This window comes from Barbus barbus (genome assembly GCF_936440315.1).
Source record: "Barbus barbus genome assembly, chromosome: 31".
NCBI classification, from domain to species: Eukaryota; Metazoa; Chordata; class Actinopteri; order Cypriniformes; family Cyprinidae; genus Barbus; species Barbus barbus.
In genome coordinates, this window is record NC_136759.1 from 11,079,897 (window position 1) to 11,096,939 (window position 17,043).

Consider the following 17,043-nt stretch of genomic DNA (forward strand, 5'->3'; position numbering starts at 1 on the left):
GGTTCGGTGCCTTGCTCAAGGGTCTCACCTCAGTCGTGGTATTGAGGGTGGAGAGAGTGTTGGTTACTCATTCCCCCACCTACAATCCCTGCCGGGCCTGAGACTCGAACCCACAACCTTCGGATTACAAGTCCAACTCTCGATCCATTAGGCCACGACTGCCTACAAAGAATCCATTAAGCCCCCATATAGTTTTATTAATGGTTCTCTAACTCTTTCTTTGTCTCTTAGTTCAGTTGGGGAATGGATAAAAAACAACATTAAAATACAGTGTATTTCCTGAAGACAACATGGTTCTCAACCTATTTGCCCCAAAGGCCCCCCCATAAGGAAATATTCTAGGGCCTCCACATGAGACTTTTTGACCTCAGAAAAGCATAAAAGTGATTCAAAACAGCTTTTGCCATTGTAGTAAATTCCTGTTATAGCAAACATATGAGAGTGGAGAACCATATCTAAAATCTTAGGAGGAGAATAGGGTTCCTCTAATGGTTCTACATAGCACTATTTGAAAAAGGTGCTGTATATAGCACCTATTCGTGCAACATAGCACTTAAAATGGTTCCCCTATGATTACAAGCCAATGAACCACTTTTAGGGCTTTTTTAACACCCTTTTTTGGGTATGTTTGGGTACGAGCGTATGTTATTTATATGACCATAAAGTAAGGTGAAACACTGATAGCTTGTAATGTAAATCAGTGAGACTTTTTATAACAGTATAACATACTACTTGCATAAATGCATATGAATATCAGCTATAATCTCCCAATTATATATTTTAGCAAGATGCTTGATTTTATGATCAAAGCTCTGTAGTTTTAATTGTGGAGGGCAAGTTTCTTCAGATCAGATCAAATATGAATGGATATTTTGTTTCCTATTCCTCATATTTATATATATAAATATTATGATTTAGATTTGCTCTTATATATATATATCTGCCACAGTATACAGACATCAGATTAATGAGACATGAAATTTCATTCAATATTGATGACATCTTGCCTTTATTACATTTTGTTTTTACCTTGTTTGCCTCTGTGGGCCAAAAGTGTAAAAAACAAAGCCTAATTCATGTCTAAATACACCAACAACGTCATGGCCTTAATTACAACAGTAATTAAATACACATGAGAAACATTTTTGCTAAATAACAAGACCTCAGTCAAGGTAATTATTTCTTTGTTTGTACACAGTGGATAATTAGACCCATTAGACCCTGGTCATTAGTTTAACAGCCCTTTTAAAACCCCCTTTTTCCTGTAACACTGCACGATTTCAATCCAAAGCAACATTTACAGAACAGTTGGTGGGTATTATTTGTTTTTGTTTAATTTACAGATGAAAATGAATTTAACACTTCCAATGTTTTTTACACTGTTTTTCTGTTTTAGTGCTTGTATTTAGCTTTAAAGTTGTATGAAGATAATGACACTGTTGTTATAAAAATATAATCTTCTGCTTCTGTGTTAATTCACAAATTTCCTGCTCCTGTTTTGTTAAGTTAATTGTTGACAATGTCTTTATGCTTTTACTATCTTAAACTGAATATTTAAAAGCTGAAAATTATGAATTGTTATTTGTTTCAGAATTGCAGAGTTCAAATGAATTTTTCAGTTGCTTTCAACAATGGAACAAATTCTTTCAATGAAGGATTTTATCTAACTGCCTTTCGCACGCTGGAAAACAAAAATTACCTCATTTTGGTCTTGGCGATCATCTACATTGTCACCTTGCTGGGGAACTTTGCTCTTCTGACTGTCGTGCTAATGAACTCCAGCTTACAGAACCCCAAGTATCTTGCTGTATGTAATCTAGCCATTGTTGACATTTCAATGAATAGTGTCATTATTCCTCAAATGGTGCCTGTTTTTGTGTTCAATCAGAATTATGTTTCATTTGGAGCATGTTTTTCCCAAATGTTCTTCATGCATTTTTTTGGTGACATGGAATCTTTCTCTCTTGCTCTTTTGGCGTATGATCGTCTGATTGCGATCTGCTGGCCTCTTCGTTACTCTACCATAAACACCAACCTGAGGATGCTGCTCATAATAATAGGGATTTGGTCTCTGGTTATTTTGCTTGAGATTTTCCCAGTCATTTTTGCAGCCAGACTCCCTTACTGTGGCTCAAGAGAGGTAAACAGCTGCTGTTGTGAACACGGCCCAGTCTATAGGTTGGCTTGTACAGACATTTCTTACAACCGACAACTGGCTACAGCTAAGACACTGACTGTTTTACTAGGCCCTTTGTCTTTTATTATCATCACCTATGTGATTGTAGTGGTTGCTGTGGCAAGGATTGCATCCATATCACAGCGCTGGAAGGCCTTCCACACCTGTCTCACTCACCTGCTACTGGTGCTGCTCTATTATATGCCTGTCATTCTAGCATATGTACTAGGGAACCTGCGATTAGTTCAGAATGTAGATCTATTCACAGCAATTCTGACTGTTTCTGTTACCCTCCCACCAATGCTGAACCCCATCATCTACAGCTTAAAGACTGATGAACTCCGAGACAAGATAGCCAAGCTTCTGGGAAAGCCAAAAGTGGCACAACAGATCATTAAAAACGAGGCCAATGGATAACAATGATAACATTTTTCCCATTTCAACGTACTTATAATTTGTAAACTTGTTAATTATGTTAAACATGTCCTGAATTTGTCCCAGTGACCCAATGTTTTGACCCTGTGCATTATATATTATTATTACATTGTATTCATGGTGAGTTACTCATCTTTCAGTGCAAAACAGAAAATAAATGATGAAAATATTAGTTTGTTGATTTAATTTTATTTGCTATGTCTCTAGTCCAGCATTTTTATTCACTTATTATTTCTAGTACTGTAGTTTTTGTAAATATCACATTTTTAGATGTTTTATCTAGTCATTCACAAATGGTTACATGGAAGCAAAACGGTTTCATAATGCAATAAGTTCCAGTGTCCATAAAAATCTGTAAATTTAAGAGGCTGAATGACTTTAAAATGAACAAAAACATTAAATAAAACACAAACACACTAAATAGACATCTCATACAGACATGAAATATACCTTTAGTGTATAATGCATTTTAAAAAATAGTAATATATCTTATCTTCTAATATAAGATATAATATCTAATATGTCCTATCACATGTTACCATTTATGGGGTAATAAAGAGAAAGTACGTTTGGAGCTGTTTCATACTTAAGAACACCAGAAGTCAAAATAATTCATAATTATTCATAATAAAAAACATGGGAATATTTTCCTGTGGAATCACTGTGGACTCGAAGATTTATTCTCTCATTTACCCACTAGATGGCAGAAAAAGGAAACAATGCACTGCAGTTGACTATTTACACCTCAAGATTATGAAAGGCATAAATGCACTTTGAATAAAATGTAAAATACGTTAAACTAAAATGAGCAGTATCCTTGGAAATCATCTGATGAGTGAGCATTTCATAACTACAAACATAAGAGCTTTATTAAAATGCTAAATTATTTTAGAGATTTTTAGAATTTTAATAGTGTTTCCTCCCTTTTGTATGTACTCCTAGAAAAACATACACTACTACACAACAACAATAAGGGATCTAAAAAGTGATCTGGCCTATATTACAGAAACATCCTAACTCAGAATACTATTATCTCTGTTTAATAACCATGGCAATTTTAGGAAATATATCATAATTCGGTTACACTTTATGTCAATAGTCCACTTTAGACATTCTACTAACATTCTAAGGCCTCCTCCCGTAATATTTTTAAAAAGCAGTTAAAGACACACTTTTATACTCTGGCTTATAGTTAGAGTGGTGCCGATTTTGATTTTGATTTTAAATTGCTGTCATTTTTTAAATTTGTATTATTCTTTTCCTTATTGCTTATTGTGTTTTTTGTAAAGCACTTTGAGCTACATAACAATGTATGAAAAGTGCTATATAAATACAGTTTATTATTATTATTAGAAGTAATTTTGTAACTATGTCAACTACATGTCAACTAAATATCATTAATTTGTAACTATGTCTACTAACTCTCAGTAGGGTAAGTTTAGGTTTAGTAGAATAAGTTTACATCTACTTGCAGATTCTCATACTCAGTATGTTGTATGTTGTGGACCAATCAATATAAAGTGTTAGAAGATATTAAGCAGACAGTCTTCTAATACTCTAGTGACTGCTAGTTGACATGTAGTTGCATAGTTACTTACTGTTAGTAGAATGTCTACAGTGGACTATCGAAATAAAGTGTTACCCATAATTCAAATCTAAATTCAAGAATTAATATAGGAAGTTTCTTTAAAAAACCAACCTTTTACACAAGCACTGAATTACTTTAAATGTACAATAGGAAAAAAAGAAAACCCTGTTATATCAACAATATTCTCCCAAATGTTGTCCTAACTAGCATAAAAAGTGTTGTTTAATCAAACTCTTTCATATTACAGAATATTTTGAATTGTTAAGAGTCTGCAAAGTTCCCAGCATGCATCACAGTTGGAATAAATCATGTGGCTACTGTTGTGAGATTATTAGTTTCGGACTTTGTGTTGTTGTTGTTGCTGTTTTTGTCATCACTGTAATGGTTTGTGTGGTGATGTTTAAGATCTTTCTACATTGTAATCTTTGTCTTTATTCAAGTACTGTGAATATATAAGGCTTCGCTTTCGATTACAGCCCGCGGATGTTACACGTACACAATAACTACACGTAACAAGAGGGTAATAAGGCTTTGCTTTAGATTACAGCCCGCGGATGTTACACTTACACAGTAACTACACGTAACAAGAGGGTAACAAAGCTTCGCTTTGGATTACAGCCCGCAGATGTTACACTTAGACAGTAACTACACGTAACAAGAGGGTAACAAGGCTTTGCTTTAGATTACAGCCCGCGGATGTTACACTTACACAGTAACTACACGTAACAAGAGGGTAACAAGGCTTTGCTTTAGATTACAGCCCACAGATGTTACACTTACACAGTAACTACACGTAACAAGTGGGTAACAAGGCTTCGCTTTAGATAACAGCCCACAGATGTTACACTTACACAGTAACTACACGTAACAAGTGGGTAACAAGGCTTCGCTTTAGATAACAGCCCGCGGATGTTACACTTACACAGTAACTACACGTAACAAGAGGGTAACAAGGCTTCGCTTTAGATTACAGCCCACGGATGTTACACTTACACAGTAACTACACGTAACAAGTGGGTAACAAGGCTTCGCTTTAGATAACAGCCCGCGGATGTTACACTTACACAGTAACTACACGTAACAAGAGGGTAACAAGGCTTCGCTTTAGATTACAGCCCACGGATGTTACACTTACACAGTAACTACACGTAACAAGAGGGTAACAAGGCTTCGCTTTAGATTACAGCCCACGGATGTTACACTTACACAGTAACTACACGTAACAAGAGGGTAACAAGGCTTTGCTTTAGATTACAGCCCGTGGATGTTACACTTACATAGTAACTACACGTAACAAGTGGGTAACAAGGCTTCGCTTTAGATAACAGCCCGCGGATGTTACACTTACACAGTAACTACACGTAACAAGAGGGTAACAAGGCTTCGCTTTAGATTACAGCCCACGGATGTTACACTTACACAGTAACTACACGTAACAAGAGGGTAACAAGGCTTCGCTTTAGATTACAGCCCACGGATGTTACACTTACACAGTAACTACACGTAACAAGAGGGTAACAAGGCTTCGCTTTAGATTACAGCCCGTGGATGTTACACTTACACAGTAACTACACGTAACAAGAGGGTAACAAGGCTTTGCTTTAGATTACAGCCCGCGGATGTTACACTTACATAGTAACTACATGTAACAAGTGGGTAACAAGGCTTTGCTTTAGATTACAGCCCGTGGATGTTACACTTACACAGTAACTACACGTAACAAGAGGGTAACAAAGCTTTGCTTTAGATTACAGCCCGCGGATGTTACACTTACACAGTAACTACACGTAACAAGAGGGTAACAAGGCTTCACTTTAGATTACAGCCCGTGGATGTTACACTTACACAGTAACTACACGTAACAAGGGTGCATGTTTGCATAGTAGTTCAGAAAAAATGTTGAAATACATTTTATTCTACTTGCCTCAAACCACATACGGAAGCTCAAGTGCACCAACAGCACTACAGCTATCAAAAATAAATTTGGTAAATGTGTATTATGATGGTATATTTATATGCTATATCCTCGGGCAGCTGGAAACAGGTAATCTAGTTTTCCACTACTGCACCTCAACGGACATGATTCGCTGCTGAGATGACCATATGCAATGCTCTTTTATCAGGTAAATTTTCATATCAATTTTTAAACCAAATCATAGCAAAAACTCATTACAAAATTTCCCCATACTTTAGTAATCTCGACTATGGTGGTTTTTAACTTTGCTATAATTACTAAATTATACTATAGTATAGGCCTACTATTTGTATCAATGTCATGTAAGATATATGTTGTAATAATACAGTACAATAAGTACCCAGTATGCAGTGTAAAATATACTGCATCATATATTTTATGTTATTACAATAAGGCCACTTGTTCTAAATCATAATATTGTTGCCAAACACAGTACGTCATGCATACCACATAATCTTAGAATAGTTACGCATTACTTATGAAATACTAACAGTATAAATACTTTTAATTTTACAAGTCATTACCCCCTTATTCCCCAATTGTTTCCGTTTACCTACATGTACATTCAGCTTTAAGTTATGCTAACGCGGAAAATCGCGGACTCTACATACACGTAATTTCAGAATAGGTACCCTTTAGTTATAAAATACTTACAGTATAAATGCTTTATAATTCCGCAGGTTATTACCACCTTATTCCCCAAACGTTGCATATTGTTCCCTTATACCTATGAATAGGTACTGTGGAGGTACTCTGTAGTTACAAATAGGTACGCTGTAAATTCTGTTTAATTACGCAGTACACTGCGGGATGTAATCTAAAGCATTACCAAATGTTTCATGAATAACAAATCAGCATATTAGAATGATTTCTAAAGGTTCACCTGGCACTTTAAATGGCTTTTCCATCACATAAATAAATTACATTTTAAAATATATTAAAATAGATAACAGTTCTTTTAAATTGTAATATCAGTTCACAATAATAGTACATAATAGTAGTTCCTTCAGAAACATTTTAAAATCTTTTAAACTTTTGAATAATTTTGTATGCATGTTTAATTAGAAAAATACAGTAAGAAAGGCCTAGAAATAAATCTACTGGTCACACATTGTCTGTGCTTCGTCAAGACTTTATTCAGGTGCAATTTTGTTTCTGATGTCTTTGATTCTAAAACAGTATATAAAAGGATTTACTAGAGATGGGCCAAGGATGGTCCCAACCAGTAGTCTATAATGCTCCTCTAATGTTAAAACCACACCAATCCAGGTCAAGACTATTCATACGAACATCGGAACACAAAAACAAACTATTACTAACAAGTCAATAAAGCACTTATGAAAAGTTTTCTTCATGTTGCCCTTTGAAGTAATTCTTCAAATGAATAAGAATGTGCTGAATAGCAGTACAAAGTCACAATGCAAAACCACATACTGCAGCTATTGCAACAGCATGGCTTCGTAGTAGAAGAGTCCGGGTGCTGAATTGGCCTGCCTGCAGTCCAGATCTTTCACCTATAGAGAACATTTGGTGCATCATTAAACGTTAAAAATATGTCAAAGATGATCACAAACTCTTCAGCAGCTGGAAACCTATATCAGGCAAGAATGGAACCAAATTCCAACACCAAAACTCCAGAAATTCATAACCTCGATGCCTAGATGTCTTAAAACTGTTTTGAAAAGAAGAGGAGATGCTACACTATGGTAAACATGGCCCTGTCCTAACTATTTTGAGACCTGTAGCAGGCATCAAATTTGAAATCATTTTGTGCATAACTCATTTTGTGCTCATTTAACTCATTTTGTGCATAAAATTGTAAAATTTATCAGTTTAAATATTTGTTATATTATCTATGTTCTATTGTGAATAAAATATTAGCTCATGTGATTTGAAATTCTTTTAGTTTTAATTTTATTCAAATTTAAAAAAAAACGTACCAACATTTCCGGGAATTCAGGTTGTACCTTACAATCTATCAGCATTTTATATTGCTTTCTGGTCATAGAAATATCAGCATCTGCACAAAATTGTTTGGTTTTTGCTCATTTTGGGCCTCTGAATAAAGTTGAGGTGTTTTTTTACTGCCTTGTATGCACTCCATATTTTCACTACATCACAGGCCTACATGGGCCATAAAGGCCTGATATATCAAATATGATGCTCAACAAAAACCACATGCAAATTTTTTATTTTTTTTAAACATATTTTGAGTAAAGGTTCAATAAACTGTTCTATGTTTTAAAAGTTCTGAATATTATTTCATTAATGTCAGGGATTGGAATTGAACATGTTAAAGTTCCCAGGCGAAGTGGTGATGTCAACAATATTTTACTAAAAAGAGAAGCTTACACACTAAATACTCTTTCCCCTAAGGGTTTGAATTTAGAACTTGATTTTAACTCATGTTTCTAATTGATATTTTTTGTTTTGAAAGGTGAATGGTGTTGATACAGTCTTGTTTGTACCTAAATATATGTGTTATATAGTTATGCATTGATTAATTCTAGGACAAGTAATTGTAAATCGTAAGGATGGGGGACTGTTTGGGTCTTGTCTTATGATGGTTTGGGGATTTTCTGATATTGTGTTTGTAATTAAATATTTGCCTCAGTGTGGTTGTCTTGTTTCAGTTGTAATACTATAGCTGCTCACACCATTGACTTTGATTGCTAACAGGTGTAATCAATTAAACTCTGTTTGAATCTGAATACTTATTGAGCTGTTGGTTTTGCATGTAGGTAGGTGTGTTTTCCTTTGATCGAAACATTGCCACTTTTAAATTTTTTTGAATAAAGGGAGATTAACAGCGTGCAGATCTTTTTTCTATTATTAAATAATTACATTTACACAATTAGCCTACCCAAACCTATTTCATGCAAACGAAATGAAGGTAAACAATCTGAAGGAACTTGTTACTCTAGTCATTGCAAGCCTACTAGACTATATAAATTCCGCTATGTTTGCTATGAAGCCATTTAGTTTAGCTGTAGCGTGGGCACTAAGTTAACTTCATTAGCTTACTAGTAGCCTTCATTTTAAGTGTTGGGTTTAAGTATTCAACCCAACACAGCACACTTATCTGTATGCTTATTTTGACACTTTCTGCAAATAAAAATAAATAAATAAATCAAACAAAAGACAAAACGACCCGTCTTACCAATGTATTAAATTATTTTGTTAGTTCTGTTTGATAGCTACCGAGTCACTGACTCAGTATCACAGTGTATTCCAATTTATATCTGCTGACACACCTCATGGGAGCATGAATACAATGATGCAATATATGTTTTGACCTGCTCATATGAAATTATGATTTCAAAACAAGACAAAAAGATAAAGGATAAAAAGTTAAAAGTAAATTCATATTTTTATTTTTTTTGCTAAAATAGTTTCATGAGAGGTATTGATTAAATTTTTGTGAAGTAAATGATGTGAAAAGCCTAAAATGTACAAATAAAAACCTCTATTTGGTTGGATTTGGAGTATGTCTGTTTGTGTGTACGTTATTGCTATTATCACTACTGGTTCCAAATATATTAGCCAAACTAATTTGTTTACTGTTTAATTTTAATATGAAAATAAAAAATAGATATTATTTTGTACCTTTTTTTTTTTAGCTTTGACAAAATTTCATTATGTATTGCACTGATTAGATTGTTGCATCAAAAAGGAATAGTTATCATGATAATATACAAAATAAATAAATGAAAATTAAAAAAACAATATCACAATATTAAAGTCACATTTCGCAAGTAACTTTTTGATTCTCACATTAATAATTTCTAAATCACATGGAATAAATGATTTTGCAGTTTGTATGTATGTGTAGGGGATCTATCAGTAAGAACAAATGTTGTTTGTGTAACATCATTTCATCTCTGTATACACACATTATCATGTAGTATTATCTCACCAGACTTGTTAACAAACTATGCCATCTTAGAGACTTTTGAATACGTACAATATGTTTGCTAACGACGGCCCATTCACAAAGGCCTACACTCATTAGGAATAGAGGGGGGAAAAAACAAGTTGCAAATGAAGACTAGAAGACTATGGGGAATGGCACACATCATTAAGTTTTTTATGATATAATTTCTGTTTATATCTCTGTAAAGATAAACTGAACATCATGCAAAAAAAAAAAAAAAAAGTAATCAGATGGCCTTTTTATGCTCTCACATAATTTGAAGGACTCTCATTCTGAACTTTGTCCTCCTGGAAGTCAAAGTTCCCAGGAGATGACAGTTTAGCGTATGTGCATCCAAATGATATGAGAGCATGTGTGCCATTAGATTAAGACTACAGTTCTGCCATGTAATAAACAAACTATAGACCATAAAGCATTTCATCTCTTGTTGTTTTCATGCATTATTTCTTTACTCTTTATTTTTTGACTGAACTGCCAAAAGTTATAATATTTTATACAAAATTTCTTTAAAAACGTTCACATCAATGCCACGTGTTAAATTAACAGCAATCTTTAAATTATCATTTATACATTTTCAGGTCAGAAGCAATAATCAGTACTACTTCAAATTGTGATTATAATAAATGTTTAAGAAAATGGTACAAATGCTGTCACTGGGTGTTCTTCAAAAGATACTAATATTTATTACTTACAGTATATACATTTAAAGTAACTTTATGTACTTTTTTTACCTTTAAAGACCAGTTTCAAGAATCATTCTGATGGAACATTGACTATAATAAGGGCAATGGCTTCTGTTTCTTTCCCACGCTCCCCCCAAAACGATTGTTATGGGGGTTTGGTGAGCAGGTATGAAATTCCATGAAATGGCAGATTACTTTACAGAAGCAACAAATGCATATTGAAATTCAAATACATCTCTCTATATAGTATGTGGAAAACAGTATGCCAAAAGAATAGTGCGTCTGAATTCATTGTATTTAAAAATCAGCAGGTGAAAATACTTGGATGACCTACTGCTTCTGCACTGCAGTGGACACTTTACTCTTCAAAGAGGCCAGGTAAGAGGAAAAACAATCACTGTCTTAATGCATTATAAGCCATGGTTTTCACAATTAGTGTTTTGGAATGTCCCATTTAAAAGTTTCAAACTGTTTCCTTTGTTTTACACTACTCACATGGCTTTTTGCTCCCTCTGAAACTGATGATAATGATATTCAAACTGTCCAGTCAAATCAAATCTGGCATTTAATGACATAGTTTTTAATAATAATAATAATAATAATAATAAGATAAAGATTAGTTAAAGACTTTAACTCATCATGCCAGTGGGAAATGTCAGCTTTGTGAAGGATTTTGTCATAGTTGGCTTTCCTGGACTACAGCCTAATTATTATGGCCTCGTATCAGCCGTTCTATTTCTTGTTTATGTGTTTACAATAGTGGAAAATGCTGTATTTTTTTATAATGACTAGGAACCTTCAGAAACCTGTTTATTACTGCATTATAAATCTAGTTGTGTGTGATGTACTATTCAGCATCATAACATTACTAAAGATAATCAGCAGGTACTGGTTTCAAGATGGAACCGTTTAATTCTTGGGCTGCTCTCTTCAGATGATTTTTGTGCATTATTTTGGCTCAGTCACTGCACATTTGTTGGCAGTAATGGCTATAGATCGCTACGCAGATCTGTTTCTAACTTCGGTATCACAGTATCATGACACACATAAATGTATTCATTGTGATCCTGGGCTCTTGGTTGTTGGGTTTGATAGGCCCTTTGATGATGATCATCTGAGCTTATCCTCTCCCTTACTGTGAGCGAAACTCCATTATGCACTGTTACTGTGATCATATTGCCATCACAACACTGGCATGCACTGACAGAGAAGAATATAGTTATCCAGCATTCATTCATGCTATGATAGTACTGCTGGGCTCTCTTGTCAGTTCTGTGTATATCGAGTGCTCAAGGAAGGATCACCTGCAGTCCTCAGCTTATCAAAATTGCCTTTTTTCCCTACCCAGATGTTTTAATTATTTGTCTAGCAATATTAATATAAAATTCAGTACTGATTTGCGATTAGTCATTATTATGATGTATAGCCTTTTACCACCTATGATTAACCCCCTGACTTATACAGATGAGGTAAAGAAGAAAAACTTAAAAGGCAAAAAATAGACATTAAATCAGTGAAGACCGGATTGTGCCTTTTTGTCTGTAGCTTGTTTTATTTATATACAGTACAGTATATATTTTCAGAAATTTACATACATAACATGAGCAAAAGGCAATGCAAACAAAAATTTAATTAACTGGTTTGCTATTTAAAAAATTATGTATTTTAAATTATGCATCTCTGAATACGTCTATAATGTTTGTGTATAGAAAGTGTCATACAAATATTTGTGAGGTCTTATACATTTGAGTACTTTTCAAAAAAAGTTCTATATATAAAATATAAATGTCTTTGATGTCTAAATGTCTACAAATATGGCTGATAACTATGTGTTAAAATAGTGATATGAATACTGAAACTTCTTTTTATTTGGCTATATATACTTACAATATGTTATGTTCAGTAATGAATAAACAATATACTGCTTTTGACCTCAGTTTTACTAAAGCAGTGAAGTCTGTACAGATATCATGACGTCATCCCCCTGCCTAGGGTTTTTAAAATAAACTATATGTACTTTGCTTTATATATTTATTTAATGTCACAGATAGTTTATCATTTTAAATATAAAAAAATAAAATAAAGTAAAATAAAATTCTAGAGTTATCAATAGATTTAGGCAATTCTGGTTTTAGCAAGTTATATTATTTGAATTACACTGTCCAGCTTTTGATCTCAGATTTTCATACACAATTAAACATACACTTACTTGAATTTACCTCTAGATGGCAGTAAAAGACCACTTATGCAGCTGAGATTTTACATAATCTTGTGGCATGGGTTTTCCTCATAAAGTGTTCCTTAAAACGAATAAAATAAAAACTAGTAAATCTCTACTTAATTTTATGCCTAAATGTTTGTTACATTTTTTTTTTTACCATTTGTTATGTTTGAATCAAATCTATAAGCAGTTGAAAAGGGTAATACAATAAACTGAAACTTACATATATTTGTGTGCATTGGGTCAAGGTTAATTTTCTTTATTTATTATGAAAAACAGGAAAATAACAAATGTACAGAAACAAGACCAACATCAGCAGATCTCAGACCAACATGCTCATGCTAAGCAAACAGGAATACATTATTATACATTATTTCATTTAGTCAGGTCTTTGTTGATACACTCTTAAAAATAAAGATGCCATAAAGAACTTTTAACATCTGAATAATCTTTCTGTTTCACAAAAGGTTCTTTATGGAGAAAGAAGTTTCTTCAGATAATGAAAAGGTAGGAAAGAGATTGTTCTTTTGCCCGAATGGTTCTTTGTGGAACCAAAAATGGTTCTTCTGCGGCATCACTGTGAAGAACCTTTCAAAATACCATTATTTTTAAGAGCGTAGTTTATTCCAGAAAATCAAACAAAATACATTTATAGATGACAGTGAACAATATGTTGAAGGTGAACATTGTAACAACTGCACAAGCAGTACAAAACATTTGAAATCAGATTAATGAGTATAGTAGATAACAGTAATTTTGCATATTTTAAAAGCATGCATTTGTGAAAATATATTGTCCACTGGCATTATTTTTGTACAATAAGTCATAAAGAGCTGGCAAATGTAGTCTTTGTATGGGTCAAATTAATTCCAAGTCATTAAATATGAATAAATAGACATTTCAGTCATTTAGACATGCTCTCTAATTGGTGCAGACCTGTTTTTAAACACTTTTCGAATAATGTATTTGATTTCAGCTGTCTTTAAAACATAAATGATGGGATTTAGCATTGGTGGAATAGCATATGCCAGAGATGTGCTGATGACTCTGGCATTGGGTGTAAGAGAAACCAACAATGCAGCAACGTATGAGCTGCACATGGGCAGGAAATATATCCCTACTAACAACAGGTGAGAAACACAGGTCTTCAGAGCTTTGAAACGTCCTTGCCAAGTTGTAATTTTGATTAAAGCAAGAAAAATTCCCATATATGAAAGGACTATAATGATCAATGGTGCTAAAATGTATAAAACTGAGACAAGAAATGCCATGAACTTATTAATGTTATTGTCATTACATGCCAACCTAAACACTGGTCCATGATCACAAAAATAACTCTGTATCACAATAGATTCACAGAAAGAAAGTTTGGTAATAAAAGACACCATCAAGGCCACAACAGAAGAATTAAGTGCCCAAACTGCTGAGAAAATTAAAATCATAGTGGTATTGTTTACAAGAGCATGATATCTTAATGGCAAACAAATTGCAATGAAGCGATCATATGCCAGAACAACAAGAGTGACACTTTGTATAGAACTGAAGAGGAACACAAAAAACATGTTAGCCAAACAAGCATTGTATGAGATGTACCTTGAGTCAAACAGAAAATTCTTCATCATGTTAGGAATCAGTGCATTAGTTTCACCAATATCAGCCAAGGCCAAGTTAAATACACCAATGTACTTTGGACTGTGCAGACTTCGTTCAAGAGCAATAATGACAAGGACTATAGAGTTCCCAATTACACTTATAAAATAAACCATAAATAAGAATATATAGTAATAACTGCTATAAGGTATACCTGAAAGTCCAATGATGAAAAAGTATTCAGGATGAACAATGGAGATATTCTGGTAAAAACTTGTATTTAAAGAATTCATTGCAGCTTTGTGTTTGGTGTTTTGAACAAGCTGAAAACAAAAATGACCATAACATAAGTAACATCTAGGAAATTTACAAATTTGTCATTTCAAACCTGTGACTACAATTTAAAATTCTGAAAATATACCTTCTTGTAACTTTGCATGATATCTGAATTACATATATACAGTATATAATGCTTTAGAGTCTGAGCAAACAATGACAATGACAATCTGAATGCTTGTGAGCTGTTTTGAATGAAAATACCGAGCTATAAATGCTGGTCCCTATTCTCTCGAGCTGTAAAGATTACTAAATGTTTGATGTCATCAAATTTAAATATACCTTCAGATTCATCTCATGAGATCTCCAGACAACACTATGATGTAATATATGCTGCAAATGTTTTGGCCACTATAGTTCAGATCAATGTTTTATTTAGTGATCTGCAAACAATCCTCACAACAGTGTTTTCATTTGACATTTATTGTCACACAACAATTTTATAGTTACACTGCCCTCCAAAAGTTAGGAAACAACCCTGGCAAAGTGTGGTTTTGGCTTCACCTTCCAACAAGACAATGACCCCAAGCACACTTCCAAGCTGTGCAAATCCTATTTGGAGAGGAAACAGTCAGCTGGCATCATGTCTGTCATGGAATGGCCTCCCCAATCACCCGACCTCAACCCAATTGAGCTAATGTATTATGGGAGGAACTGGACCGTGATGTCCGTAAGAAGTGTCCAACCAGTGTGAATCATCTTTGAGCAATCATTCAGGAGGCTTGGAGTAATATACAGTATCAAGTCAATGTTTAAATAAACTGACAGCTCGGATGCCTGGATTATGCAGAGCTGTAATAGCTGCTAATGGTGGCTATTTTGATGAATCGAAAATGTAAGTTTTTTCTATGTATAAACTGTTGATGTAATAAAATATGTTTTCGTAGTTTGTGTTGTCCCTTATCAGTGCAAAATTATCACAAATTAAAAAGGATTCATGCCAATATTGTCCAAAACCCCACTTTTCTAGGGCGTTTCCAAACTTTTGGAGGGTAGTGTATGTAACGATGAAGAGCAAGCATTGTATGAATAAAATGGAAAATCATAAAATATTTAGGAGAAAAAAATATTTTATTAATCATTTATATATTTCCAGTTGGTAACAAACAGTCAATTTAGTGATGGCCAAAAATATCCCCTCTGAGGCCGGGTTGTCCATTCTGAAGGGCCTTCCAGATGAGTTTATCTTTAGGCCTCATTAAATACACCTGCAGAAGCTAATCAAGGTCATTGGGATCACTAGAAAAACTATACTCTGCATGAAAGTGGCTCTTCAGGAGCAGGACTGTGAACATTTTTATGACAAAAAATGTAGTACTTTTGTTTGTTGACTGATTTGCAGTACCGTTGAAAAACAAGCTGTAAATGTATGCAACTTATTTTGTAGTTATATCCTACAGCTTTTTACCAAACAAAATAGAGCAGTGGTTTTTAATCCTGGTCCTGGGGACCCTCCGCTTTGCATATATTTTATGTATTTCTTATCTGACACTTAGGAAAAACAATGTGTTTGATCAGGGTTGGAACCTACAATTTGCAGGTAGATCTTCAGGAACAGGATTGGGCATTGCTCTACATCAGTGGTTTTCAATCGTGGTTCTGGGGACCCACGGCTCTGCACATTTAGTTTGTTTCCCTTTTTTAACAGTGATTCAGATCATTAGCTCCATATACTGAATTAAAGGGATAATTGATTGTGATTTCACTTTTTTAACATTAGTTAGTGTGCAGTGTTGCTGTTTGAGCATAAACAATATCAGTAAAGTTGCGGCACTGAAAGTTCAATGCAAACTGAGATATTTTTTTTTAATTCTGGCAGTTTAAGGCCTACAAAAACGGCTCGTAGGGACTAGAACGAGTTACTTCCCGGATAAACTCCAGATAAACTCCACCCCCAGGACCATGCTGTAAAGGGGGTGAGGCCATGTTGTGCTGCTTTAGAGAAGAGGAAGAGAAAACAATGGGTGCACGTAAAAATCTATTCATATATGAATCCAATTCTATCTTCTAACGATTCTAATGGATTCGCAAGTTTCAAAATCAGTATTCTAAAGCAATTCTGTTCCTCACGTCGCCCTGCTCTGCACATGCTCTGCATCTCTCTC

At 34.1% G+C, this 17,043-nt stretch overlaps 2 protein-coding genes and 1 pseudogene across 3 annotated transcripts; 2 read left to right on the forward strand and 1 right to left on the reverse strand.

Annotated features, from left to right (window-relative positions):
- Positions 1–1,606: 1,606 nt before the first annotated feature.
- On the forward strand, positions 1,607–2,593 carry LOC306851292 (olfactory receptor 1f45-like; the record flags this gene model as incomplete). The annotated part of the gene is made up of 1 exon (XM_079387450.1): positions 1,607–2,593. The coding sequence occupies one exon, from the start codon at positions 1,607–1,609 to the stop codon at positions 2,591–2,593; it is 987 nt and encodes a 328-aa protein (XP_079243576.1).
- An 8,837-nt stretch (positions 2,594–11,430) lies between these two features.
- LOC306851293 (olfactory receptor 6N1-like) lies at positions 11,431–13,512 on the forward strand (annotated as a pseudogene). The gene is made up of 2 exons: positions 11,431–12,056; positions 13,480–13,512. The product of its transcript is annotated as an olfactory receptor 6N1-like (transcript).
- A 408-nt stretch (positions 13,513–13,920) lies between these two features.
- On the reverse strand, positions 13,921–14,916 carry LOC306851095 (olfactory receptor 1E16-like; the record flags this gene model as incomplete). Its single annotated transcript, XM_079387160.1, has 1 exon — positions 13,921–14,916. Exon 1 carries the CDS (start codon positions 14,893–14,895, stop codon positions 13,921–13,923), a length of 975 nt encoding a protein of 324 aa, XP_079243286.1. The 5' UTR covers positions 14,896–14,916.
- Positions 14,917–17,043: the final 2,127 nt, after the last annotated feature.